Source organism: Aspergillus costaricaensis (genome assembly GCF_003184835.1).
Source record: "Aspergillus costaricaensis CBS 115574 unplaced genomic scaffold BO79scaffold_12, whole genome shotgun sequence".
In the NCBI taxonomy this organism is placed as follows: Eukaryota; Fungi; Ascomycota; class Eurotiomycetes; order Eurotiales; family Aspergillaceae; genus Aspergillus; species Aspergillus costaricensis.
The window spans coordinates 12481-39701 of record NW_020291812.1 but is presented as its reverse complement, the minus strand read 5'-3'; the positions used below and the strand labels follow the sequence as shown (position 1 = coordinate 39701).

Below are 27221 nucleotides of genomic sequence, written 5' to 3'. Positions count from 1 at the left end.
TTCCTATGCTTGCTTCGCAGCACCAATATGATAGTGGTGGTGTCCAGCTTCAACTGGCCATATTATTACCAGTCGGTATACGTTCCCTTGGTCCTGTCTGAGAAGATCCATGGTAATGCAGCCTCCTGCATAGCCCAGACTAGTGCCAAAAATAAATTATGCTTATACCTTGACAATGCACGGAACGTATTTTTAGAAATCGGTGGTCAGAGGCGCGAGGGGATTAAGATTTACTTCGCCCACCCCCGACCGCGGGGAAATGGCGGAGGGTGATGATGCAGGGTTTCATCTTTCCCGACCCTCAACATAATCAGAAGATCAGGCACCCCATCATCATGCGATAGTGTGTTTTTCTAGCCTGCAGTTGGCAGTGCAGCGGAAGTACGGCTGGGCATGAATTCTACTCTGTCCGAGTGCCTCCTCGTATAGAGACCGTCGGCCTTGGGGTCGATGATGTCACCATCCAGGTACTCCAGAGTTTGAACTACAGGATCAAACCCTTTCTCCAAAGGAGGAATAAGCCCCGTCCTTTCTTAGTTCGGGTTGCGAGGAATCCAAACGGGAAGATACGAGGGCAAGTTGGGAGATTGATTGGCGGAACCATATAATGCCTCTTGCGGAGGGTTCAGCCGCTTCCAGCAGTATCTCGACGTAGCACTCATTGACGTTACTAGAGCCTCAATAATCTGTCGTTGACTATTCCCCATGTATATCCAGCTACCTGCATGGCGAAAGTTGACTATGTCTACGTTTCAGGCATAAACCTCCCCACTGCCTGAAAACGATGTCCTTTCTATCATATACCCGCGATAATGAGCATCGTGGACGACCAATGAATAACTTACAGCTTCTTTGTGTTTTCGTGATACCGAGGATGGATATGCGCAATGTTTTGTGGACAACGGCCAACCGTACGGCTGCCACTACCCATGGATCCCCTCGGGGTGATGCGAGAGTTTCCCGGTTCAGCCGGTGGTTATGCCGGTTACCATTTCGTGAGTTAGACATATTCATTGCTGTGCCTCGACGGAAATATGGTACGTCTCCAGCCAGCTCCAAGTCACCACACTGACCAACCCCCATATTACCAACTTTGACTGCCGTCTCCGAATCATCAAAATGACTGGAACAGGCTAAAACCCATAAACAGCAGCGTCATGACCCTGTCAACATTCATCCCGAATAGGTCAGTGTAGGTAGAAAAAGGGTCGCCTGATGAACAGCTTCCACGGTTTCTGTCAGATGAGGTAATTGTATTTCTCGTATAGAGCAAAAGTGGTACACGGGGATGCCGTAGGTCTTGAGAAATTGCCCAGTGTCTATACAGTTAAGGTGCTGGACTTGTTCCCTTTTCTGTCTATAAAAGGCCGGCGAGTCTCGTCTATCGATGACTCTCCAGCAGCTCAAAACAAGTGAGTCACATTGCAGACGTACTACTACCACTCCACTGGACCTTCACTAGACGACCTCCTTTCAACATGAAGTTTACTTTGCTTCCTGCCCTTCTTTCGACCTCTGTCCTTGGGCTCAACATCGGCAGAGCGCATGGTACTGCCCAAGTCACCTTTATTGGCGCAGCTGGTGCCCAATTCACCCAGGACTTCCCCACTGACGGGTCCAATGTCAAGATAAGTACGTTTCCCGCGCACGGTTCATTATGTATCCAGTCTAATATCACTAGCCAACCCCCTCAGTATCTCACACATATCTTGCAGCACCCAGGGTGCTGTCTGTACCTTTGATGGCATTGATCACAGCGTGACTACTGTGACCGGCGTAGGTCAGGTTGACGTCGGTCCTCCGCAGACCCAGGTTCAGGGGTCTTGCCGGTTCGGATCTGGATCGACTCCCAGCAATCCCGGTCAAACACAGCCCACTGGGGGTCAGGTGCTCATCACTTTTGTCGGTGCTGCAAACGCCCAGTTCCAGCAGCAGTTCCCAACCAACGGTGTCAGCATCAAAATCAGTACGTATCAGGCAAACTATATCATTTGGGAAAGCTAACCGAGGAGCCCAGGCAATCCCCTAAGCATCTCCCACATCTCGTCCACCACGGGTGGCGTTAAGTGCACCTTTAACGGCATTGACAACAGCGTTACTACCATCAATGGTGCCCAGACGGTCGATGTTGGTCCTCCGCAGACCCAGATCTCTGGCACATGCTCTGCTGCTTGAGGTCATTGCAAGTCATTGTCTCCGTGCCTCTTCGGAGACTGATGTGAATGCAGGAGCGGTGTGTGTTTGCCACGGCATGCTTACATTACTTCTGACTTGATAGTATTCTGTGGTCGGATTTCAGTTACTTGCTCTTACAGGTATTCCGGTTGTCGTTAGCTGTGATTGGATTGTTTAAGTAAATACTTCCTGCATGTATTGTCTTGTTTTTGGGCATGAGGACGCCCAAGACCTAATTCGGAAGGTAGCACACCTGTACGATGCCTTTCCAACTGAGTGCTTTGTATCATAACTGGAATATACATCATAAATGACAGTCGTACTCCACGTTAGCGACCTGGCGTTTTGAGATAACAGGTCCGCTATTGCCTTACTGAATCCAAGAAATACAGCACCTACACCTCGTCTGTCTTATCGAGTATCCTCTACGCTGTAATTCATGTTTATCTACGATTTATGGAAGATCGATCAAAAGAATGACTCATATTCAACTGGGGCCCCGCAAAGTAATACTAGAAATCAAAACTATCTACAAATTCCTCCTCCAATTCGTCACTCAAATGCTGAGCCGATCACATCATCACATCACTGCATGCCAATCAATCCGCTGTGGATTGAGCTGATCGACGTATTCTGCCACCGTTCCAGTTACAGTGACAGGCCTCGTGGGCACGCTTACTCGTAGGTGATGGTCACCTCGGAGTCGCTGTCGATGGTAACATCAGTGACCACCTGGCCATTTTCCTCGATCTCGATGATGGTAGCATCCGTAAGGCCAACGCTCTGGCCTCCTGCGGCCTTGGCAACAGCACCGGTGAAGGTGACAGTGCCAAAGTCCACCAGGTCGACGAGGGAACCATTTTCCTCGAAGTCTAGTATCCCGTTAGCGTTTGACAAAGTTGGGACAGGAATGTGCGGCTGATAATACCTTCCACAATCCACTCTGCGTTCTGTCCTCCAAGGCTGGAGCTGGATGACAGCTCCTTGGTGACCTTCTGGCCGGTGCTCTTGTTCTCAATGATAGCAATACCGGTGGTCGAGGTGTAGGACTCGACAATGGCAACAATCTCATCACCGGCAGAGATGTCGATGCCGCTGAAGTCGTAGGCGTAGTCCGGGTACCACTCATACCAGGCATCAAATGAGGCCTCTCCATCAGTCACGGTGAAGTCAACACCAGTCTGGAGGATGGCGTTTCCATAGGTATCTCCATCGATACCAACCCAGGCAGATGCAGCCTGACTGCCTCCAGAGTTGCCAGTGGGCTCAGGAACAGTGAAGGTGCCGGTCACCGCAGTGTAAGTCGCCGCGGCAGAAGGAGGCTCCACCAGAACCGCACCGGACCAGTTGGAGCTGTACTCGACGTTGGTCTGGTTCTTGGTCGAGGCAGGTCTGGCGACTGCCTGGAGGGGTCGGGATCCCTTGCCGGCGCCGCGGGCCTTGAGGCGAGCCTCGAGGCCACGCTCGGGAGCCGCGACAGCAACGCTGGCGAGGATGGCAGTAGCAATTGCAGCAGTGAACTTCATCTTGATGAGTTGGTGGGTGGTGAAACTGGGAGAAGAGGTGTTTGTGCGTTGGAAGAATGAGCTTTGATGTCTTGAAGAACCTTGTAGTGAGATAGAGATGAGATGAGAAGAACAGCAGATTTATCCTGATATTTATAGATTGGCTCTTGGATAAGTATCGATCAGGTCAACGCTCTTCACTAATGGCATCATTCTTCCTCATACCATCCTAGAAGCAACGCCATGAACACTTTGCGACGATACCACAGCGAACTGCCTGCAGAAAGTGGCGACATCCCGACTGTCCATATTGAGATGCATCGGAGTCCGGTGGTGGAATCAAATCACCCTACTAAATTCAGGGAGTTTAAATAGCGTCCGCCGTTGGTTATGTGCTCAGTAAGATTCCAGTAGTAGCACGTCTTACGCGACGCAAATTGCAAGTCAAATCACGTTAACCACCATCACCTTGCACCAAGAAACCTTTAACCTGTCCATCAGTGTTTGATATCTAGCTACGTAGTGTAATATAATTTGTATAAGCGATCTAAACTCAGGGGTTTGCATTTATAATGGATACACTGGTCTTTAGAGAGAGATCCGGCCTACCGACGAACAAGCTATACACAGGGCATCGTCCGCATCCAGGCACCACCGCTAAGGATGCCAAGGAATCTGTTAGAACAGCCATGTAAGCCCAGTTAATCTATTTTGCTCGGCATTGAAGCAGACATTATCGGCATGACGGCCTATCACCTCCGCTCAGGGCCATTGAGCTTGAGGTCAGAGTTAGTTTGCGTCATTTTGGTTCGGATTACCTGACCCCTCTGCAGAACCCTTGAGCTAACTGCCCCCGGAGAGGGTCCTGCTCCCGTTAAGTCCGAGTCGGGGTTTTTAGTAGTTGATACGTGGTAATCGCTCTCCTTGACGAGACTAGAAAAGGATGGTCTCCGTTATCTACTACAGTCAAGAGTCCCTTGGGATTTGCTGCTATTCGAGTGTGGTGAATTACACAACGGAAAGGCCAGGTTGCGTCATTTATATATCCTGATATCCGAACCATGTGTGCCTCCAGGACTGTCTTTTTTTTATCTCTTGCCTATGTCGCCTTCTTTTCAGTCGTGGTGTAAAGGAATAGAGGAAATCATACGGGACTCCCTGCTCCAGCAACCGGCTTGGCCCGCCCTAGGCACCACTACAGGTGGATTTAATTCCATTTGGCGCACAGCCAGTACAACAGTTCATTCTTGACGGCGACTGGGGTACTATTGATCCTCTGTTATATGCAAGGTTCTGTAACTACCAGTGATTATCAGAAATTGCGGTGGCTCTGGCTATCGATGCAAGACGGTCTAATATGAGAAGCAATTACTCTTATGAGTACGACAAAGATATATTTGGATGACACGCGCATTAGATTGGAGAATTCACGCCAAAATCTTCATAAATCGAACAGTATGGTAGACCGAGCACAAAATCGAAGTAACTAGTCCTTCTGCAGCTGTAGTATTCACCACCTAAACAGCCGGAGGATGGTGGGCGAAGTATATACACCTAAGGAGATTCTGCATTGGACGACTCCAACGATGGCCCCTGTTTTGGTATTGGTATCCGGAACAGACCGACAGGACCCACGCCCCGAGACATTCCTACCACTCAAATCTCATGTCACGCAAGGAGGGGTTACGGCTGGGTGGGGAAGATGGCTTGCTCGCCTCGTCGACAGCGCATTGTGATTGATTGATTCGATTGATTCGCTTTTCGAACCCCGCCGCTAACGTGTGCCGCCAGTTCCGCTTCGGACTCGGCGGTCAGGAAGTTGAACTTCAGTGTCGCCAAAGTCAATAATCATCAGATTTAACCTACTGCCGCCAAAATGTCCACCCAGGATGAAGACATCAATGCTCCTCTCCTGGAAGGAAATCTTGCGCCAGAGTATGGGAGTACTGCAGGCCCTGCGTCTAGCCTAGCGCCCCATGCCTCATTTCGGCGGAACTTGGGCACGTCCGAGGCGTTCAGCATCATCATCAATATCGTAATCGGAAGCGGGATTTTCACCTCTCTTGGCGCCATTGACACCAATGTCCCCTCCCCAGGTGCGGCCCTGGTCGTTTGGTTTGTGGGGGGCATCTTGGCTTGGACAGGTGCTGCAACTATGGCCGAGCTCGGGGCGGCGATTCCGGGTGAAGGTCCGTACAGACCCTCTGTCTTCGATTCCCCTTCACCAGCTCACTCCTTTCGCCGCAGGAGGCGTCCAACAGTACCTCCAGTATATCTATGACGAGGCCTTTGGCTTCCTTGCCGCGTGGACATGGGTCGTTGCGGTAGTGCCGGCCTCACTCGCCATCTTGAGCATTGTGTTTGTGGAAAGCATCTACTCTGCGACCGGGGTGACCGATCAACCCGATAGGATGGCACATAAGCTTTTATCCTCTCTGGTGTTGCTCATAATTAGCATGGCGAACTCGGTCAGTACCCAGTTCAGCACGCGGCTTAACACATTCTTTCTCACCACAAAGTTCGCTGCTATCGCACTCACTGTGGTTGCGGGACTGGGTGTCGTCCTCTATCACCTTGCTGGCTGGGATAGGGATAATTCAGGCGAACCACAGGACTGGCTGACGAGAGCCTGGTTTGGTGCTCGCAACACCGTTGGCTTGGACGGGAGGGAGATAGAGTGGCAGAAGTTACATGGGTGGGAATCTCTCGGTCATTATTCCGCCGCACTTTATGGTGCACTGTGGGCATACTCTGGATGGGATAAGGTATGGGGCAGTGAAAGGGCTGCTAGACAAGTCCCCGAAATATGCTTTGATGATGGCTAACCCATCGCCAGGCAATCTATGTCAGCGCCGAACTTTCTTCTCCGGCCCGTTAGTTGCCTTTAGCCATCAATACCGCGGTTCCCATTGTCATCCTCAGTTTCATCGCAGTGAATATTGCCTACTATATCCTCCTGCCTTGGAGAGTAGTGTCCACAACAGATAGTGTAGCAGTGGTATGAATATTTTCATGGGTGTCATTGACATGGAAGTGAGTAAGCATCGCAGACTGACATTTTGCCGCAGACATCGTTTAGTCACCTACTTGGACCAACATTTGGGGCCATAGCAGCGGGTCTTATATGCCTGGTGGTGGCAGGATCCTTGCTGGGAAGTTCGTTTGTCGCCAGTCGCATTGTGGTTGCTGCAGCCAATTCCAACTGGCTGCCCGCCTTCCTGGCCCGCATTGGCTCAGTTTCAGGGCGATCGACCTCGACAGCAGATGCCCCCATCAATGCGATTCTCTTCTCTACCGCCTGTTCCATTGTCTACATTTTCTTCGGGAACTTTCGGGTCTTGGCGACATTCAGTGGTCTGTCTGCGTATATCTTTTTCTTCCTGACCATGGTCGGCGCTATCATCCTTCGGGTTCGTGAACCAGAGCTGCCCCGCCCGTACAAACCGATGATCTGTGTTCCCGTTATATTTGCTCTGGTAAGTGGGTGTGTGGTTGCTCGTGGCGCTGTTTTTGCTCCTGTGCAGGCCGCGGTGCTCATTAAACTGTGGCTGGTGGGCCTAGGGTTGTATAGTGCGAGGAGGCAATGGATAGGGAAGGGAGAGGCGGAGAGTAGCGAGCAATAGCTTCGATACACGATGCAAAAGCGTGAGGGAGGCGCGCTGGATGACAGCTCAAACCATGTGTTTCCCAGTCGGGTCAATTTCGGGATCGCCCTTGTGGAATTCTTACAAAGGGCAAAAGGTACTAGTCCCCTCACCCTGCTGGTGAAAAGTGGCCGGGGATGCGTTCCCCGCATCGATGGGAAGATTGGTCATAATGAAGTAGTGGTGAGTTGATTTCCGTCAAGCAATTCACCTGGCTGACCTGAAAATGCACCGGAGTTCGGAAGTGCATATCCGATGCACCGGCAAGGACATCACCTTCTGTTGCACAACGGTCGCGACTTCTCACTTGATCACCAGATAATTCTATTGGCCGAGACATTTATTATCACAGCCTTTTCACGGAGGATACTAAGAACCAACAGCATCACGGTCTTTGCTTTGTTCTGGGAATAGAAAAGCAAACCATCATCCTGTGTAATCAATATACGACCAGCGTCATTCATAATATTACCTTTTGTTTACCTTTCGTTTACCGCCCGTTCACTGTCCGTTCACTTCACATTCGCTGTCCGTTAGATCATCGAGCACGGTGGACAGATGGACCACAAGGACAAAGGAATCCCTTGTTTCCCAACTCACCCTGTAATGGATTGGAATGGACCAGACGACCCTGATAATCCTCGGAACTTTTCGCTGGCCAGGCGTTTCGTGGGAATTGCCAGTGTGACCCTGCTGGCTTTTGTCAGTGCCTTTGCAGGTGCCATCTATGCACCCGCACAGACTGCAGTGATGAGAGTCATGAACTGCAGCTCCGAGGTCGCCATGCTCCCACTCGCCCTATATAATCTGGGACTAGCATTTGGGCCCATTGTTGGGGCACCCCTGTCTGAAACTTACGGTCGCAAAGCCGTATATCTTGCAACTACTCCAATATTCATGTTGTTCATGATTGGTGGCGCCGTGTCCAAGACTATATCGGCCCTAACTCTGTGTCGTTTCTTTGCCGCTGTCTTTGGGTCATCAAACATCAGCAACGCCTCGGCAACCATTCTGGACTATACTCATGACAGCGAACGTGGCACCGTCCTCGCTATCTACTATGCAGCCCCAACTGTTGCTGCAACCCTGGCACCTCTCGTTGGGGGACTTATCATGATTCATACTGGAGAGTGGAGCTGGACACAATGGGCACCGGTAATTCTCGCGGGAGCTTTCTTTTCCCCGTTGATCTTCACCAGGGAGACCTATAAAGCGGTTATTCTACGACGTCGGGCGATGCCACTGGGCACGGCCGACGTAAACCGTGAGACAATTATTGGCGCTAGATTTCGGAACCTCTTTATCATTTTAATCCAGCGGCCTATTCATATGCTCCTGACCGAACCGATAGTGACATTCATCAGCCTCTACAACGGCTTTCTGTTTGGTTTGTTGTATGCATTCGTGATTTCCGTTCCTTGGGTTTTTGAGAAGTACTATGGATTCGATACCACCGGCCAGGCTCTTTCGTATCTTGGTGTGACCGTGGGCAATATGGTTGCTTGCATACCCCACGCTCTGATAGACCGGTACTTCTTCCTACCGCGGCTGCAGTCGTGGAAACAAGTCCACGAGCCGAGTCTCAAGATGCCTCCGGAGTCTCGTCTTGTACCAGCTTTGGGGGGCAGCTTGCTACTTCCACCATCGTTGCTGATTCTTAGTTGGACGGCCAACTTCCATGTCCATTGGATGGTGCCCATAGTATTTCAAGGCCTCTCGATGTTTTCCTGCTTGTTGGTGTATTCTGGGACGAACCTTTACATGATGGATACCTACGGTCCACTTTATGGTGCATCTGCCTCAGGCGCAATGATGTTCAGTAGATACATACTCAGCTGCGCATTCCCCATGTTCACTCTCCAGATGTTTGAAGGGCTTGGTGTAGGATGGGCAACAACTCTTTTGGCTGCTTTTACTCTGTTTATGGCTCCGATTCCGTGGATCTTTTGGATTTATGGATCGCAGATTAGGAAGGCGAGCAAGTATGAGACTACACTATGAGCTAGACCTGTTGTATCAAGAGCAGGTTCCTGGATCCTTTGGCCGTGAGGATCCTCCGCCTTTCAGCAAAGCCTTGGAGGAGAAAAGCCTTCACTCAGTCTTGAAGCTGGTATAGACATGAACATATTCTAATCTAAGAAATCATCTACTTACGGTCCAGCTTCCCGCTTCTTTGCGTAGGAGTAGCCTGTCACGGAGGATGAAACAAAGACAATGATGAGCTTGGTTGGCAGCTATTTATCATACGATTCGCGATACGCCTGGCTTTGCTGATTTTCTAGCGTGTCTATTGAGGACGATGTAGGTATAGAAATGGAATCAGAGGATGAGGACTCGACCAACTTGTATGACCGAGACTTGGGTGCGAAGAACGCGCATCAGCTTGGGGGTAACTGTGCTCACTCCACATGGCACACCGTTTACAATTTATGTCTCTTTCGGCCTTCCTTAATTGCCCGCATCTGCTCCCCTGGGATACCCGTTGTGACCATTTCTAGCCCCGCAAAAACCTCGTCGCAGTTTTGCTGACTATCTATGCGTCTCTCCGGTTCACGAATCAAATTTTTGATAGACAGCAAATTAGATTGTGTGGCAATCGGACTGAATCGCTTTTGTACTTCTTCGAGTACCCGCTTCCGAAACCCAACAGAATCATCTGGCTTTCCGGACGGGGCAGAGATAACCTTATTGACGAACCCGTTGGCAACGAGCTCTTCGCAGGGTATCCGCTTGCTCATTACTAAGGCTTCGTTTGCTTTGGAAATCCCAAGGCGCCGTACGAAGGAGCAAGACGCTGCACCCTCAGCCGCGACGCCGAGCGAAGAGAATGGTGTGAGGAGAAAGGTATGGGGCGCAGCATATATGAAGTCTGCATGTGCAATGAGAGCTGCCAGAAACCCGACAACCGGCCCATTCAGTGCCACAATAAGAATTTTGGAGAAATTGACGAGTATATGGGTGAGGTCGAGATTTGAAAAGTACATGCTACGCATGTTGCGTCGTATATCAGTTCCGTGGGACATGTTTCGAGAGGTAGAACTAACATCGGTGCCCCTGTTTTGATCAACGGATACTATCATTAGCTCTTTGGCCACGACCCAGGGTTGAGTGAAGCTCACGCCGAAAAGAACCGTCCCGTGCCGGTCAGGACTGTTATGGTGATTTCAGGTGTTTTGTCGACATTGCAAAGGCTTTCCCCTAACTGAAAATAGTGGTCCTGGTGCATGGAATTGAGCTTCTCAGGGTTGCTGATAGTTATGACCGCTATATGGCCTTGTAGGTGTACTTTAATCGGATTTTGGGCCCTCATCCTGGGTCTCTCATCAATTAGATGCCAATGTTCACACTGTAAAAGCGCTATTCCACATTTAACCAAGAAAGCATCGGTCTCGCCCTCCGGCCTACCAGGCCACCTGCATATGCGGTTACCCCCCTATTTGGGTCGCCTGCATATTAAATTTCGTCATTTGCGCAAGGCATACCTCTGCATGGAGACGATCCTTCTGCAACCAAAAGGCACAATGATCTGGATCTACTTGTTCAGGGAAAACTACCGAATGAGGCGGATTTTATCTTAGAGTTTTCACGAGCTACATGGAAGCCGGGTAGATGGTGACAGCCACACCTCAAAGGTTTGATTTGATCCGATGCGCCTTTGGAAAGTGCACCTTCCAACGTTTCTCGACTGTAGTATTATCCACAGCACCAGGCAATCCACCCCATCTTTCATGGCAGGCCTTTTCCTCCTTACACCAACGCCTTGATTCGCAAACTAACCAACGAGCAATCTCATCCGCACATTCATTGACTGCTTCGAAAGGAATCTGATGTGAATACCCTTTCATGACTACTTCACGCACACGGCCAGCAACAGCTCCGCCACTGCCTCCCGTAGCAACGCCCGTAACCTGAAGTTTATCGCTCCTCAACTCCGGGAGACTTATATGGGACTCACTACCAAAGATATATAGTACAGTAGGTCGCAAATACGGTAATCGAGAAAACAGTGCTGTTATTTCTGGGCGGTAAAAGGGTATCGATGTCAAGAGCTCAGGGTCCAGATCTGGGTGGGTTAGGCGGTTTCTAATATCATTTGGGCCGGCATCAGGAGCAGGGAGGTCATGGTACGGTCGCCCAAACGAGGCAAGCTCCTGGGCCAGCGGAGTAGAAAGTGTCACAGGAGTTGGCCTAGTAGACTGGTTATTCTTCTCATGTGCAGAAGACTTCCTTGGGTCATTCCGCAAGCCATATGTTACCAGCCGCTCGAAGGCACGTGGATCCCAGGTCTGGTAAAAGGCTTTTTGACGAAAGGATTCAGCCGCTGCCTCTCGGGATGGCCAATTTTCTCGTCGATGAACAGAGAACTGTAAATGAGGACGCAGCAGCGTACTGTGATCGTACAGTTTCTTGTTTCTCAGCTGAGTCACTGGACGTGTGATGGGTGGCTCAATGAGAACTACAGCCTGGAAAAGTCGTGGATGGATGAGACACAGGTTGACTCTTAGAAGGAAAATGTTAGCCAGCTATTTGCGACGGCCAGGAATCACTAATCTGGGGAAGCTAACAGTGCAAAAGCTCCAGCACTATGTGCAATAGCAATTATGGGGTGTGGCATTTCATCTCGTTTGACATTGATCAGATGGAGAAGATCCCGGCTATGATCAAAATGGCTTACTGTATGACCGTCAATTATTAGATTGGCTTGTTTTCCAAAACTCCCATAGTGTGTCAGATAGTGGGCTCACCGTCAATTCCAAGAAGTCCTTCGTTGACTATGCTGCTTTGACCCTGATGCGCTGGATCTGCCGCCCAAATACTACGAATACCGAGCCCGTCTCTATTGCAGCGGACCAGCAATTCCTCGCAGAGGGGCTCATAGAGCTCCTATATTTCAGGTAGCGGTTAGTGAGACTTCCTGAAATGAAGACAACCGTGATACTTTTGCAAACCCACTCCCTGGAGCGATTAGAATTGTTACGGCCCTAGGAAGCGGCGTAGGGTCGTTTGTGGGAATGTACTGTTTAACAGCCAGATGAAGAACATCTTCTTGTGTTCTTCTGGTGGCTGCCGGATATTCTCGAATATGTTGGCATGGCACCGTATGCTCAATAACCCGAAAGGTGCTAGATGAAGACATGGCTGATGAGATGGCGCCGCATAGGCAATGTAAGAACGATCGCAGTGGCAAGGTTGCAGTAGCGCATCTACTTGTAGATTACCACCCTACACTATATTCCTAGATCAACCAAGTACCATGGATTACAGGTTTCGCGACTAAAACTAAACAAGAAGATCTATCTCATCACCATGAGTGATTTCTAGCTATGCTGCAATAACAAAGATTTTCGCGTGACTAAGCGCTAATCTCAACTCACAAGTTGCCTTGCATTTAGCGAGCTGATCTGTTACACCATGACATCACAATCTTTCTCCTTGCAACCAAGGCAAGTCTAAACCTAAAATCTCGCACTATATCTATAAACCTGTTCACAATCTTCCCCTTTTAGATCCAATCTTCGCTTTCCTAACTAGTTCCCAAGTATCCTCTGCTGCAGGCTTCACCTTCAAAGCATATTTTGCCCAGTCAGGGCTGGTGGTCTGCCGCTGGACATGCCTGGCAGCCACGCTCTGCAAGAAAACGGTGGTTCGGAATGCAAAGAAAGCATCACCCCACCAAAGGTCTGATTCTGGATCCCAGCCTGCAGCCTCCGCATACCACTGCACGCACTGCGCGCGACTAGGTAATCCCATGACCTTCCTAGAGCAAAACCCCACCACGTCTTGGTCTAGATGGCTCCAGAAATAAGGATGTGTGAGATTGCAAAAGTCCGAAAGCGGATGACCCAGTGTAGACATTTCCCAATCAAGGACCGCGATTACTCGTGATTCTGTAGGGTGAAAGATCAAGTTATCGATCTTGTAATCACCATGCACTACAGCATGTCGATCTTGGGGTCGAAGATCGTGGCGGGAGAAAAACCCGATCATCTCGGTGAGGTGCGGTAACTCTCCTAGTGGTGCCCTTGTCAAGGGGTCTTCCACCTTTTCCTGTGCTCGTGATAGTGTAGTGAATGTCGACAACTGACGGTCATAGTACCCGCCTTGCTTACCAAAACTTTGCAGCCCGATGGAGCGGGTTTCTGTGGTATGGATTTTACCCAACACGCGCACAGCATCTCTCCACCTGAGATTCCAAAGTCAGCTCATGCAAAAAAAAAAAAAAAAAAAAAAAAAAATTAAAAAATATAGATAAAAAGAAAAAAAAATGGCATAGTAGACCGGGAGACTTACAAAGCTGTCCTTTCTGCGGGACTCACTCCGGGCATAGTGGAGTCGGTGAAGATTCGACCATCCAAAAATTGCATAACATAGAATGGTGTCCCGATAACGTCGTCATATTCATACAAACAATACGTCCTAGGGACCGGGACATCCGTATTCTGCAGAGCAGTGAGCACTCTATATTCCCGCTCAATCTGATGAACAGCCCTGGAGAGGAGCTTTCCTGGTGGCTTCTTTCGTAAGACGTACGACACACCACCGGAATCCGTGATTTTGTAGGTTGGGTTAGACTGTCCCACCTCAAACTGTTGTGCGATACCGGTTAGCTCATCATCCTAGCATACTTAGAATGAGGTAGCTCAACTTGTTCTACTTTCAGAGGAGCTCGGATTATGGGTAGCACACGAGCAAAATAGTTCTCCAGGGCATGAAGGTCTATTGGCTGTTGTGGTGCATTAGACATCGTGAAGGAGTCGATGTCTTGTAAATACTGCAACGACTGGAGAGTCTAACAACTACCATATCATCCACGATTGACTGCTACACCGGTTTTATATGCGGACCATGTGCAAGCTAATAGTCCGGAAGGAACAGGCTAAGGGATTAATTATGATGAAGTCCCAACAATTACAGGCCATGGAGAAACTTAATCCCAGAAAATGAAGTTTCATTTGACATTTAGATATACTTTACTGCGACAAACATGAATTCGGTCACTGTATCATGTTAACCACCAGAAGAAAATCCGGACTAGAATTGTGGTTGTGCAGGTTACACAGCGTTGTCGATCAGTTCAATTCGGTGAATCGAAGACGCAAGTCCGGTGGTGGTGTTGTGGCAAACAATCCCGAAGGGTGTGGAAACTTATCATCTTCAGTCTCCACATGGAAGCGCTCAACAATCAGCGCTATTTGCCGTTTGATTTGCGCCATAGCCAAGTGTCTCCCAACACAACTTCGTGTTCCATATCCGAAGGAAAGCATGCAGTTAGTACTTGGAGCGCCTCCTGTGGGCACCTGCTTGGGATTCTCCGGATCGGACCGATCAATCCACCGTTCCAAATTGAACTTCTCGGCATCGTCTCCCCAAATATGACGAGCAGAGTTTATAGCCTTCGGACAGATTGCGATGTTCGTTCCACGGGGAATATGACGTCCCTTGATGGTAGTGTCGCGAATGGCTTTGCGAAGGAGGAGTCCAAAAGAGGGAAAAAGGCGCAGTGACTCCATGACCATTGCGTTCAAGATAGGAAGACGGTCATATTCGTCTTCATCAAGGGTCACCTTTTCACCTTTTCTTTGCAGTACTTCCTTGCGTACTAATTGCTGGGCATCTTGATTGGCTGCAAGACAATAGATCACAAAGGAGAGTGAGCCGCCCGAGCTTTCGAAACTACCTCTTGTTTTAGTAATCTCGTTCAGGTGGAAGGAGACCTGGAAAGGTTTACCCAGCAGCAAGGATGGCGTTTATCTGTCCTGTGTATTCGTTCTTTTCGAGGGACCCCAATTGTAGAACGTTGGACAAGTAAGTAAGGTGGTCATCTTTTCTATCTGTCGCCGCCAATCTTATTTGCACCATCGAACGGATGCCAGTGAAAAGAACAGATTTTGAGGTATCCATTTCTTCTTCCTCGTCGGAAGGAATTAACCTGTCTATCCAGTGTGGCAGTAAGTTATGTAGGATAAACCGTTTCTTCTTCTCACGATTGCTAGTAAACAACGTTTTCATTGCCTTGAACAGGGGGATGTTTTTGCCCTTAATCGTCTCCAGATCAATTCCCAGTGCAACTATACCTGCAGTGTCCATTGTGGCTCTGAATGCAGCGTCTGTAATGCAAACCACGGCAGCTTTTTGCGTGTCACTTTCTGCGACGTTACCTGATACTGAAGAGATATACTCATTAAACTGCCTCGACTTGGCGGTCAAGAGTGGATGAATGACGTGTATGTTCGTTTGATTGAGGACAGGCAGGAAGGTTTTCCGGTTTGCCTTGTGTATCTCCTGTTCCTGTGAAACGAGGTTATCTCCAAAAAACCGATTCGCGTATCGCCGGAAGGCACGTGATTTTTCGTAGTCGTATGAATGAGTCGCGAGTACTTCGACAAGTCCATCCTGGTCTGTAGGAACTATGTACTCGGAGCCAAATAAGCCGAAGAAATGCATCAGTCCATGCGGATAGGGTCTCTCATTGATCCAATGAGTCACTGCCTTCGCTAGAGGCTCGTCAAAGATATCGAACACGTGGTCGTAGAGCCAATTGGCAGACTATAGCTGTTAGCTTCAACCTAGACTTGCGGGAGTATTTTAGTATTGTCTCGAACCTGTGGGCCAGGAATGTCGTTGAAGGCGCTGTGGCTCCTTCTTAGAAGGGTCGTGACACAAATAGCAAAAGGCAAGGAAGTCGACCAGGACACAAAGATGGTACCGATAAGTGACGATGGATTGTTTGTCACAAGCCCGAAATATCGGGCGAGGACGTAAAGGCAAACGCAGCTTACATAGTAAGTAGCTTTGATTATGGTCTCGTATTTTGGCATCTTGTCGGAGTTCTGTGTAACCAGTGAATGGAATGACAGTGTGGATGTATCTAAAAACTCCACTAGAGAATAGGGCCTATATATATGTTGCTTTTCACCACGTTTGGTACGACAAGAGAGATGCGTAAATCGGCCGATGTTTCAAGGGCATTAAATAAGGTAAAAGCCTTTACCGTTTCTTAACTGCTTCTTTCCGACAACCTGCATATAGACCTCTGCAGAGCCTTCCCAATACAACACCCCACCGCCACCCGCTAACGCTCTATCCCGGCATCTTGAGAACAGACTGGATGAAGGAACTTTGCATAATACCACCTCATTTTCACATTCCTTGAGGAGGTCGAGTATAACTGCGAACCGAACGCATGCAGTAATCATGTAGTCATATAGACTCCCCGTATGTCACTTTCCCTTCCTGTCGTTAGTCGACCAAACACCCTTACTTCACCCCTGCTGCTTTTTGGTTAGGGCGCGTCAACAACCAACTTACGTATAACTTAAAAGGTGATTACGGACAGGATTACATAATCTATCAGCGAAACACCGTTAAATGCCTAAGTTACAATTGGCCCGGTGCCCTTTCCCAGCAATGAACGTCGAGTTTACGATGGAAACCCAATCTGTTGATCAGAAGTGGCATAACTTGATTTGGATTGGTGTCTTAAACGAGAACTAAATGTATTGTAAATGTTGTAAGCGGTACATCTTTCCTGCAAGTTGCCTTTCTAGTCCCCGAATAATGCCGTCTGACCATGTACTCACCTGATCAGCAGGAGGAACAGGTAAATGTTAGCACGTGCATAGCATATATCATCAATGTACTCAACCGACCGCCTATCAATCAACCAATATTATCTTTATCCGACATTCTGCAAATTCTCGCGTCTCCATTATCACAGCCCCAGAGAGCCCAAACAATCACATTCCCGTGGCTCTTCTATCTTGACGTTGTAGTCCACATCCAAATTACGGGCTTAAGCGTCTGCACTTATCTTCCGCTGTCCCAGCATATCTGCGGTGGAGGTAGGCTCGATGGCAGTAACAGTGACCCAGAATCAGGAAAGCATGCAACCAGCACCCCACTCCTGTCTTGGTGCAGATTGCGCTGGAGATCAAGCGTCGACGGTCATTTCCAGTCATATGCTTACGGTGGCAAAAGCAAGAGTTAGAGCGTTACAGATCAAGATCTCCACTGATATGGGAATGGTGGAACTCATGACGTAGCAAGACATATCAGCCAACGTTAACACGATTATATGAAAAGTCCATATGGATCTACATCATCCACCCTCATACAATTGAGCCTTTGACGACAATATGATGTAAATTGATGATTGATTGCATTTTATGAGGCGAGAATATAAGAGCAGGAATTGGGTCTGAATCAGGGAAGTCTATACTGATAGATAGATAGATATTGGATAACCCTAATACTAGCGCGGCCAGGGCGCTCTTGCAGGGGGCCTGCGGCCGGAACCAGCCTCTAAGGTGCGGAATCTACTAACTAAACAGGTTCCTATTTCCAACCCCATATGCAGGGAAGATTATGTATACAGAACCCAAGTACGCTTACCATTAGATGATGACGATACTAGTACGCCCACGTTTCTGAAGCGCAATACACCATAGGATTTGATATGGGAAGACCTAATCAATGGTACTAAAATAGCCGGGGTAAGGTGGATAACTTCCTGCCTCCTGTCTCAGGTTTTTGGTGTTGTGAGTCAGCAGGGAAGAGTCGGGATGTCCGATGGGAGCCGAAGGCCCTATCTTCCAGAATGGTACTTGGGACACCTAATTCGAGAACATGTAGTTGATATGGGCTTGAGACCAAATCAACTAGTGAATATGTGTGACTCCTGTTGCGGCAAGCCTGTTCCCGTGGGGAGGATGTCAAACGAGGGATCTAATTGCATCGAGTTGAGCGACTACTGGAATCTGTCAGTCCCGGGAAGGAAACACGGCAGTTGCGGGGAGAGCCCGCGCACCCTGACTCGAACACTCCCACCTACGCTAGTTGACGCTACGCACTGCCAAGCCTAAGGCGATAATATAGGGAATTACAAGATAGCTATATGGTTGGAATCCATAGTAGAAATTACAGGGTCTCGGGTGTTATTGACGCGAGGCACTCCGCGTGTCTCAGATGTTGACAGACGAACCCCATCTCTTCCCCTCAAAAATTGGGGTATCCCAGCAAGAAGGGGAGAAACAGCACCGCCTCTCATCCATTTCTATGAGCAGTATATAGACCGAAAATGAAGGTTACGCGATGTGGACTTCACGGCTTTCATGAAGTACTAGGAATTGATGTGGACGAGATTCGCTTTTATTGGACGATTGAAACCGACGACAAACATGCCTCACAGCTCGCGTACCGGGTGGTGTTGAGCACCGACGAAACGGCTGTGCAAGGAGATGCGACCGATCAAGCTAAGCTGGCCTGGGATTCAGGCCGGGTGATGAGCAATGAGCAACGTAACATCATCTGCAGACCCGATAATGGCTTCCAGTCGACATGCAGCTATTACTGGAAAGTGACCGTTTGGGATCAGTCGCAGCGACCCCATCACAGCGCCGCCAATCACTTCTTCACAGCCTACCCTCGAGCTCACCTGCTACCGCCCTATAGCATGAACCAGACCTATATGCCTCATACCAGTCTCATTTTCCGCTCGTGGTTCGAGGACGAGCCGAATCGATGGAAAGCCGTGTGGATTGGTGACGGTGGCGACAAACCGATCTACCTACGCAAGGCCTTCGATTTGGCGAAGCCCCCAATCCGTGCCATTCTGTTTGCATCCGGCCTTGGACATTTCAACATGACTGTCAATGGAGCCCCAGCGTCAGACCATCGTCTGGACCCCGGCTGGACCAACTACCATCGTCGCGTGCAATTTACAGCCTACGATGTGACGGCCCAGTTGCAGACAGGCGCCAATGTGTTGGGCGCGCACCTCGGCAATGGTTTCTATGCGGGCGAGAAAGGGGATGATCGGTTCTTCTGGCCCATGTACGAAGACAACACCTATGTCCGCTATGGCAACGAGCTCTGTTTTTTTGGTGAGCTGCATCTCTTCTATGGCGACGGCACACACACGACAATGATCTCGGATCCATCCTGGCGCGTCCGTAAAAGCGCCACCAGCCTCGCTAATATCTATGCATCCGAAAACCACGATCGGCGACAATATCCAACGGGCTGGGACACGCCCGACTTCGAGGATGCCGACTGGGACCTCGCCAAGCCGCTGACTGGCCCTCGTGGTCATATCTACTACCAAACTCAGCCACCTGTGGTGTTGCATGAGACGTTCCAGCCAGTGAAGGTCACAAAGCCGCGTCCTGGTATGGTCTGCTACGATCTCGGGCAGAACGCCTCAACAATGGTGCACATAGAGGTCGAGGGACCAAGGGGATCGGAGATTATTGTCCGTTACAGCGAGACGGTCAAAGAAGACGGCACAGTGTTGATGCCGGATCCCTTGTTCAAGGAATTCGAGACTGGCGTCTTCTCTCGTATTTATCTGGCCGGCACGGGCGCCCCTGAAACCTGGGAGCCCGACTTTAGTTTCACCAGCGCACGTTATATCCAAGTTGAAGGGGTTTCATTGGATGGCAGTGACGGCCGCCCGGTCATCCGATCAGTTGTGGGACGCCATGTCTCGTCGGCTGCCCGCCGCCTGGGCACGATGCAGACCGACAAGGAGGATGTGAATCAACTACTAAACGCTTTATCCTGGACTTTCAGCAGCAATCTCTTCAGTTACCACACCGACTGTCCCCAAATTGAAAAGTTTGGCTGGCTGGAGGTCACGCATCTGCTAGCGCCAGCCACGCAGTACGTTCGCGATATGGAAGCTCTGTATACTAAGATCCTTGACGACATTCTGGACGCTCAAGAGCCCAGCGGGCTGGTTCCCACCATGGCGCCCGAGATCCGATACATGTGCGGCCCGCTGCATGATACCATCACCTGGGGATGTGCCATATGCCTTCTGCCCGATATTCTGAGAGAGTACTACGGTTCAACACATGTCGTCGCCAAGGTGTTCCCCGCGGCAGTGCGATACATGGAGTACATGCGCACCAAAGAGCGCCGAGGGGGATTAATCGAACACGGACTTGGGGATTGGGGCCGCGGAATTGCCTTTGGTAATAATCAAGCTAATATCGAAACCGCGATATACTACCGGTGCCTACAGTGCGTCGCCATGATGGCTCGCGAGCTGGGAAAAATGCAAATGGCAGAAGAATTCGAACAGTGGGCCGCTCGGATCTACGCCGTGTACAACCGTCACTTGCTGGTCACGGACGATGCGTCTCATCCCTACGCCTACTACACCTCACTAGACAACTACCCAGAACGCGACCGAGACGCAATTGCCCAGGCCATGGCCTTGCAATTCGGCTTGGTCCCTGAGCAATATCGCAAGGACGTCATGGCTGCCTTCTTGGATGATGTGGCCGATGGTCGTATGCGTGCCGGGGAGATCGGGCTGCGTTTCCTTTTCAACACCTTGGCTGATGCGAAGCGACCGGATCTGGTATTGCAGATGGCCCGCCAGGAAGAGCACCCATCCTACATGCGGTTCCTGCGACGTGGAGAAACCACCCTGTTGGAATTTTGGCAAGACGAGTGCCGCAGCAAATGCCACGACATGCTGGGAACTATTTATGAATGGTTCTATGCGGCCGTCCTGGGATTGAAGCCTACAGGACCGGCATATCGTACCTTTGTGGTAGACCCGCCTTATGACGCTGAATTTGACCACGTCAAGGGTAGCGTGGATTGCCCCTATGGGAAGATTGGGATTGAATTCACGCGCAACCAGCAGGGTCAGACCACTGTGAATGTGAGCGTGCCCTTTGGCACCACCGCCACGGTTAAGCTTCCCCGCAGTGGCAAGTCTTCGGCATATTGTCGGGAGGGAGAGGAGAGGAGAGATGTGGTTGGGGGGGAGGTCAGCCTGAGCCACGGCGTCTATTCGATCTTTGTACGCTAGCAGCCATTAGACTCTCGTAACCGTTTCACGCAGCTTGACCATCTTGCTAAATGGCCTGATCGTGTCTAAATCCCATCAACGTATGTGGGTGTCTCGGTAGGATGCCGACCGAGTCAACCAAAGTAAGTAAAACCGAATCGTAACGGCTCTGGAAATGCCAGCGAATCCGCGTGATTATCCTGGAGGTATGTATCAAATGGTGCTCGGGATATCCGAGTCCAAGGGTTTGTGTGTGGCCTTGGCTGGTGGCTTAACCCGGTTCGAACTGGCGTGCCGCGCTTAGGGCTCACCACCCCAGATGGGCCAAAGAGATGGATACCAGTCTAGTAGCTACTCTAGCCCAACTTCAGAAATAATGGGGTCTCTAACAACCTTTTGGGATGCTTTCGGGTCAGAGTCTCCCGAAGCCATCTCCGCGTTTACCCCAGAATGAGTGATTCCGGATTGCCGCGGCGGCAAGTGAGCCATATTGCCTATACCCAACCCCGGCTTCGTTCTTGGGTTAACCGGACATACTAATCAGATCAGACGCCACTATGTGAGGGGGAATAGTCTGGCTGTTGGTATATAGTTGGACGGCGCTACCGGCCCTACCCATAGGTTTTTGGCAACTTGAAAAGCAGTTCTCTGGCCAAACGACCATTATGGCCAAGCTATCAACATTGTTCTCCGCCGTCTTCTTGGCCATTGGAGGTAGACATCCTTTTCTCCTATTTTCTCCTTGACACGAGAGTGAATATATATGTATCAATAACTCTAACCCGTACGAATAAATAGGCTTCCTTTTCGGATATGACAGTGGTATCATTACCTCGACAATCGGCCAAACCGAGTTCATCAGATACTTTAACAACCCAAATGATACGGTGACAGGGGGTGTGGTATCTGCGTTTCAAGGCGGTGCCATTCTCGGAACCATCATCAACATCTTCACCGGTGATCGACTGGGACGCAAAAAGTCCGTCTTTGCCGGTGCCTGCGTCTCCATTGTGGGCTGCGCGCTGCAGGGCGGAGCGGTCAACATGACCATGCTCATCATCGGTCGGTTTATTGCAGGTGTGGCGGTGGGCATGCTGACCGCTACCGTGCCCATGTACGCCGGTGAGATGGCCGAGGCTGCATCCCGCGGAATGATGTCGGGTCTGCTGCAGTGGATGTTGAGTTGGGGGTCTTTAGTTGCGCAGTGGTTGGGATATGGATGTTCCTTTAATAGTACCGATTTCCAATGTGCATTTCCCTTGATCCTGGCTGGTTTATGCCGCATGTGTACGAAGTGCCTAACTCACTTTCACAGGGCGCTTCCCACTTGCGTTTCAATGCGTCCCTGGCCTCGTTCTTATGACTGGTGTCTGGTTTCTCCAGGAATCCCCCCGCTGGTTGATGGAACAAGACCGCCACGAAGAGGCGTTGGCCACACTACACCACCTGCACGGTGATGGCACCCCAGAAAAGTCGCAGTACATCGAGCTGGAGTATCAAGAGATCCGGGACACCATTGAGGCGGAGCGCGCACACAACACCATTACTTGGACCTCAATCCTCACCAAACCTTCCTGGCGTCGTCGCCTCATCCTCGGCTGTGGTGTGCAGGCTTTTGGCCCATTGTCAGGAATCAACGTCATCAACTACTATGGAACGCGCATCTACAGCTCATTGGGCATTGATACGCGCACCACTTTGATGATCATCGGTATCTCAGGCGGCCTGTCGATCATCTATTGCACCATCGGACTCTGGGCCCTGGAGCGGGTGGGTCGGATCCGACCGCTGATCGTCTCCGCGGCTGGCATGGCAGCAGCGCTGGTGTGCAATGCGGCCATGTCCCAGCATTACAACGAGGCTAACACCAACCAACTGCGTGCAATGGTGGCAATGAACTTTGTTTTCAGCCTGTTCTATACATCGCCGGGTATCATCTCCTGGGTCTACCCCGCGGAGATCTTCCCCGTGGATATTCGTAACCAAGGCAATTCCATCACAACCTTCACGAACTGGACCGTCAATTTGGTTTTCGCGCAATTCTCACCCACAGCCCTATCCAACATTGGCTTCCGTTACTTCTACGTTTTCTTTGTGTTTAATCTAATTGCTATGATCTGCTATATCTTCTTCTTCCCGGAGACCAAGGGTAAGACGCTCGAGCAGATGGATGAGCTGTTTGGGGATGTGATGATGTCTCCCGAAGGCATGAAGGGGAAGGAAGAGCCCCAAGTGACAATGGTTGAAGATTCCGGGCATGTGCCGTTCTAAGTCGCATGTCGTCACTCTCTTGGATATTCAATCAATCAACTAGGATTCCAGCGGACTATAATTGCTGTGGTTATTGATTATTTAGCAAATATGGGAGACGCTCGCCGAACACTCCCTTGCGTGTTCAACTGTTGAATGCATTTGCCACTATGTCCTTTCATAGACTGTTTCAAATGGTCTAGGTCTACTGCTTCCCTTGTAAGCTCGATCTAAAAGAATCCATGACGACCGCTAAGTCAACCCATCGCGTCGTACGGATTGCCTGGAATGGCGCACCAAACCTAATACGCCTGGAGCGAGCGAGATCCTCCATGAACGGCTCAGAATGGTAGGAAGATCAATACCAACAAGTGACTATTGTATGACCACTTTATCAATCACCTTTCATATGGAAACGCAAGTTTTCTCGTAACGTTGCTCTTGTTTTACCGCCAAGAGAGATTTCCTGGACTCTAACCCCATATGTCAATCCATTCTAAGAAATCAGAGCCGTGCTACGTAAGTTACGAACATGTCATGAACGTCTCTGCTTAACCCTTTGAGCGACTCCACTGTTCGGAAAGTGGATGCCCGAATTGCATTTTTCCATAGGAAACTTTGGAAATGTATCTACAGACCTGCCTTAGTAGGAACAGCGTACAAACAATACAAGATATCTCCGAAATTGTATTCTAAGTTTTTAGTGACATATATGTGGACTTTTGCACTACACCTGTTGAGTAAGGTGGCCTTTCTAACACCACTATTGGTTCTCGATGCCCAAAAGGACTGTACTAGGTAAGGTCAGATGCATCCCACACACATCAAATTACATTGCTCGACCACCCTTCCCTAATATAGCCCGGCGCATCCTAGTTGAAGTTCTAACCCTGACGCACGCGACCAAAAAAGGATAGGGACTTACCTAATACTTTGCTGTTATCAGTTTCAGGAAGCAGTAATATATGCAGCAGGAATCGTTCACTTTGAGACCAGTAATTCATAAAGCTGTAGATCTCGGGACGTACAGGGTGTAAGGGGTATATGGGTAACCCGATTGGGAAGGTAGTTTGGACAGTATAATTACTTTGCCCAATTAAATCCACTTATATAGTCATGTATCTATCTTAGTCAATAATTATGTCGCTGCTGGCGTTCTGCAACCTTTCTAACTACATTTGGAGAATGCGGTACTCTGTCTGTGTGTATTTCGCTTAGTTCATCGTGGATGTTCTCCGGTGGTGTCTAAGCTACCCGACGGAGAAAAATATATAACCAGTATACTTGTAGTCAACTGTGGCGCGAGATGTTACCGGGTTCTCACCCCCACCCCAACCAAACAAGCATCTCTCCCACTCCAATGACTTTGTTTTATATATGACAAACAGTCTATTGGTACACGAAAGCTAGATAATTGCAGGCCTGACACTGTTCTTCAAGAAAGCCATGGAACATTCCGAGAGATCCTTTCGGGCAATAATCGTCGGATCTGGTATTACTGGACTATCGATGGCCCACGCTCTGGAATGCGCCGGTATTGATTACATTGTGCTGGAAAAGAATAATCAGGCTGTACCTCACGCGGGAGCAGCATTTATACTATGGCCACATATCACACGTATACTGGACCAATTCGGGTGTCTTGACAAGTTCCGGGAAGTCTCGCAACCGCTACGATGTGAGAATCGAAGGGGCCCAAATGGAAAGCTTATTGTCCAAACAAAATTGTCCAGCTACCTTGAGAGAAGGAAAGTCTCCAGAATTGAATTGCATATAAGGAAGATGAGTTAACAGGGATTCAGTTTCGGATATCCAACACTTTCACTTGATCGCAGAGCGGTGCTAGATGTTCTTTACACAACCCTTCCGAATCAGTCTCGTGTGATGACGGGAAAACGCGTCGCGTCAATGCAACACACACAGGATGGGGTCGAAGTTGTCTTAACAGACGGCAGCAGAGAAAAAGGAGATATTATCATTGGAGCGGACGGTGTTTACAGTACTTGCAGGGAATACCTTTGGAATCATGCAAATACTCGTTCACTGGGTACAATTACTATCACTGAAAAGAAGGGTCAGTCATACTCACAGGATGAATTCAAATGTGATTTCGTCAGCTAACATTGCATCCTTTGCAATATAACGCAGCGTTCCGGATGTCATACAAATGCCTTGTTGGCGTTTCATCTCCGTTGCCTGATTTGAAGCCGTATGAGCCGCATGTGTGCCATAATAAAGGGTTCACGATACTAGCCTACCCACTATGTGATAAAATATGCTGGGGGGTCTCCATTCGAACAGACCAAGAGTATCCCTGGCCAACAAAGGTTAGGTATAATTCACAAGATATTGACACAACTGCAGCATCTCTTATGTCATCTGCAGTTACAGAAACCCTCCTATTTGGCGAACTCTGGCATGCGAGAATCCAGGCAACCTTGGTTCCCCTACAGGAGGGAATCATGGAGCATTGGAGCTCTGGTCGTATTGTACTAGTCGGGGATTCTGCACACAAGGTATGGTTTTCCCACCTTTACTGGTCCGCCGAAGGCTTTGGACTTTTGAGCTAATATTAACTACCTAAAGATGACCCCAGATGCAGGACTTGGAGGCGGTTGCGGCATTGAGGACGCTATCGTTCTCACAAATCTCCTCAAGGATGAAATGGAGAAGAAAGGCGTAGTACAACTTGATGAAACCCAGATAGAAAATTGCTTTCTTGCCTATGAAGATCAGCGGAAAGATCGAGTGAAGATCCTGCTAAAGCTATCAGGTCGCTGCACTCGTCAAAGATCATCCGGTTCCCTCGTACAGTTGCTTATAGGGCAGCTTCTACTACCGCTTCGTCAAAAATTCATGTGGCAAGCAATGAGTGAAATTGTTGCCGCGGGACCGTCGCTCACAGTTTCTCCCTGTAACGGGGCAAGGTCGGGGCGTTCAAGCAATCGTAGCCTGGGATATATGGGGACCCGGCAATCTAAGAAGGAAAGGACCAATGCACTTAACCTCCTACTTGCAGTTCCAGTGCTCTTGGTATTCACACTCATTTTCATGTTGTCCTACTATTATTGAGATCTCATGATACACTGGCATTTAACATTCGTCTCTGAAATGTTCATTAGACATGTACTCAGTGGGACAAATTTGTAGGACACGTGTCTTTGTTGTTCACATGTGAGGGTAGATTGTGTAAGATCTTCATATGAGACGCTTGATTACAGTAGAGAAAAAAATGGAAATAAATAATTGTACGAGGTATAGATGAAGTCTATCATGACGAACGGCTTGGCAAGATAATACTGACTTGTCATGACAGCTGAGTGTATCTGCCGACTTATGAGACGGAAATGTCTCGTTGAAGCAGTAATACTAGTAGCCTCGGTCCCGTGACCCCTACATACCAAACAACCCCTACTTCTACGCGCCTCGCTGCGCAACCCCTAGATAGGAACACAACACATACAACTCTCTGCCCTTTCCTAGCTTCAAAAACGGGTAGACGTTCCAACATGTCTCATTGGCACACTCACATTCATCGAACGCGGCGAGGGGCTCACAAACACATACATGCAAATGAGTGTGGATCTTCTTTCACCAGATGCACGTCGCAAAGTCGGGTAATATGAGGTAGGCGGCTGCTTCCGGGCACATCATATGAGGCATATAATTGGGATTATGAAACAGCAGGTGCACAAATGAGGGGCATCTGCATGCGTAAGCATGTGCAACAGCGCAGAATTGGCAGCAGACATTCTCTTTGGAAAAGCCTGTTTCTGGCCCCGAGATTCACTGGGCATGGTCCCCCAGAATGAGTGAAAACCCCTCACAATCCACTTTGAACTT

The 27221-nt window shown here is 49.4% G+C and overlaps 11 protein-coding genes across 11 annotated transcripts; 6 read left to right on the top strand and 5 right to left on the bottom strand.

Moving 5' to 3' along the window:
* Positions 1–1478: 1478 nt before the first annotated feature.
* Positions 1479–2175, top strand: BO79DRAFT_253831 (uncharacterized protein; the record flags this gene model as incomplete). The annotated part of the gene is made up of 3 exons (XM_025686020.1): positions 1479–1632; positions 1682–1966; positions 2018–2175. The coding sequence occupies 3 exons, from the start codon at positions 1479–1481 to the stop codon at positions 2173–2175; spliced, it is 597 nt and encodes a 198-aa protein (XP_025540564.1).
* Positions 2176–2850: 675 nt separating this feature from the next.
* On the bottom strand, positions 2851–3701 carry BO79DRAFT_216571 (A4/G1 family peptidase; the record flags this gene model as incomplete). Its single annotated transcript, XM_025683327.1, has 2 exons — positions 2851–3047; positions 3104–3701. 2 exons carry the CDS (start codon positions 3699–3701, stop codon positions 2851–2853), a joined length of 795 nt encoding a protein of 264 aa, XP_025540563.1.
* Positions 3702–5556: 1855 nt separating this feature from the next.
* BO79DRAFT_263220 (amino acid transporter) lies at positions 5557–7651 on the top strand (the record flags this gene model as incomplete). The annotated part of the gene is made up of 4 exons (XM_025686652.1): positions 5557–5869; positions 5928–6445; positions 6559–6678; positions 6749–7651. The coding sequence occupies 4 exons, from the start codon at positions 5557–5559 to the stop codon at positions 7301–7303; spliced, it is 1506 nt and encodes a 501-aa protein (XP_025540562.1). The 3' UTR covers positions 7304–7651.
* A 279-nt stretch (positions 7652–7930) lies between these two features.
* Positions 7931–9325, top strand: BO79DRAFT_286765 (bicyclomycin resistance protein; the record flags this gene model as incomplete). Its single annotated transcript, XM_025688503.1, has 1 exon — positions 7931–9325. The coding sequence occupies one exon, from the start codon at positions 7931–7933 to the stop codon at positions 9323–9325; it is 1395 nt and encodes a 464-aa protein (XP_025540561.1).
* Positions 9326–9744: 419 nt separating this feature from the next.
* Positions 9745–10634, bottom strand: BO79DRAFT_145177 (enoyl-CoA hydratase/isomerase family protein; the record flags this gene model as incomplete). The annotated part of the gene is made up of 2 exons (XM_025678418.1): positions 9745–10378; positions 10444–10634. 2 exons carry the CDS (start codon positions 10632–10634, stop codon positions 9745–9747), a joined length of 825 nt encoding a protein of 274 aa, XP_025540560.1.
* Positions 10635–10950: 316 nt separating this feature from the next.
* Positions 10951–12461, bottom strand: BO79DRAFT_144982 (alpha/beta hydrolase; the record flags this gene model as incomplete). The annotated part of the gene is made up of 4 exons (XM_025678408.1): positions 10951–11824; positions 11890–11998; positions 12070–12208; positions 12264–12461. The coding sequence occupies 4 exons, from the start codon at positions 12459–12461 to the stop codon at positions 10951–10953; spliced, it is 1320 nt and encodes a 439-aa protein (XP_025540559.1).
* A 350-nt stretch (positions 12462–12811) lies between these two features.
* Positions 12812–14069, bottom strand: BO79DRAFT_263213 (phosphotransferase family protein; the record flags this gene model as incomplete). Its single annotated transcript, XM_025686651.1, has 3 exons — positions 12812–13508; positions 13616–13911; positions 13971–14069. The coding sequence occupies 3 exons, from the start codon at positions 14067–14069 to the stop codon at positions 12812–12814; spliced, it is 1092 nt and encodes a 363-aa protein (XP_025540558.1).
* A 325-nt stretch (positions 14070–14394) lies between these two features.
* BO79DRAFT_145207 (cytochrome P450) lies at positions 14395–16143 on the bottom strand (the record flags this gene model as incomplete). The annotated part of the gene is made up of 3 exons (XM_025678419.1): positions 14395–14998; positions 15054–15871; positions 15928–16143. 3 exons carry the CDS (start codon positions 16141–16143, stop codon positions 14395–14397), a joined length of 1638 nt encoding a protein of 545 aa, XP_025540557.1.
* Positions 16144–18401: 2258 nt separating this feature from the next.
* BO79DRAFT_263210 (alpha-L-rhamnosidase) lies at positions 18402–21149 on the top strand (the record flags this gene model as incomplete). Its single annotated transcript, XM_025686650.1, has 1 exon — positions 18402–21149. The coding sequence occupies one exon, from the start codon at positions 18402–18404 to the stop codon at positions 21147–21149; it is 2748 nt and encodes a 915-aa protein (XP_025540556.1).
* A 644-nt stretch (positions 21150–21793) lies between these two features.
* Positions 21794–23399, top strand: BO79DRAFT_263209 (sugar porter family MFS transporter; the record flags this gene model as incomplete). The annotated part of the gene is made up of 3 exons (XM_025686649.1): positions 21794–21842; positions 21927–22376; positions 22444–23399. The coding sequence occupies 3 exons, from the start codon at positions 21794–21796 to the stop codon at positions 23397–23399; spliced, it is 1455 nt and encodes a 484-aa protein (XP_025540555.1).
* A 1425-nt stretch (positions 23400–24824) lies between these two features.
* On the top strand, positions 24825–26450 carry BO79DRAFT_145245 (FAD-dependent oxidoreductase; the record flags this gene model as incomplete). The annotated part of the gene is made up of 4 exons (XM_025678420.1): positions 24825–25130; positions 25173–25452; positions 25527–25894; positions 25965–26450. The coding sequence occupies 4 exons, from the start codon at positions 24825–24827 to the stop codon at positions 26448–26450; spliced, it is 1440 nt and encodes a 479-aa protein (XP_025540554.1).
* Positions 26451–27221: the final 771 nt, after the last annotated feature.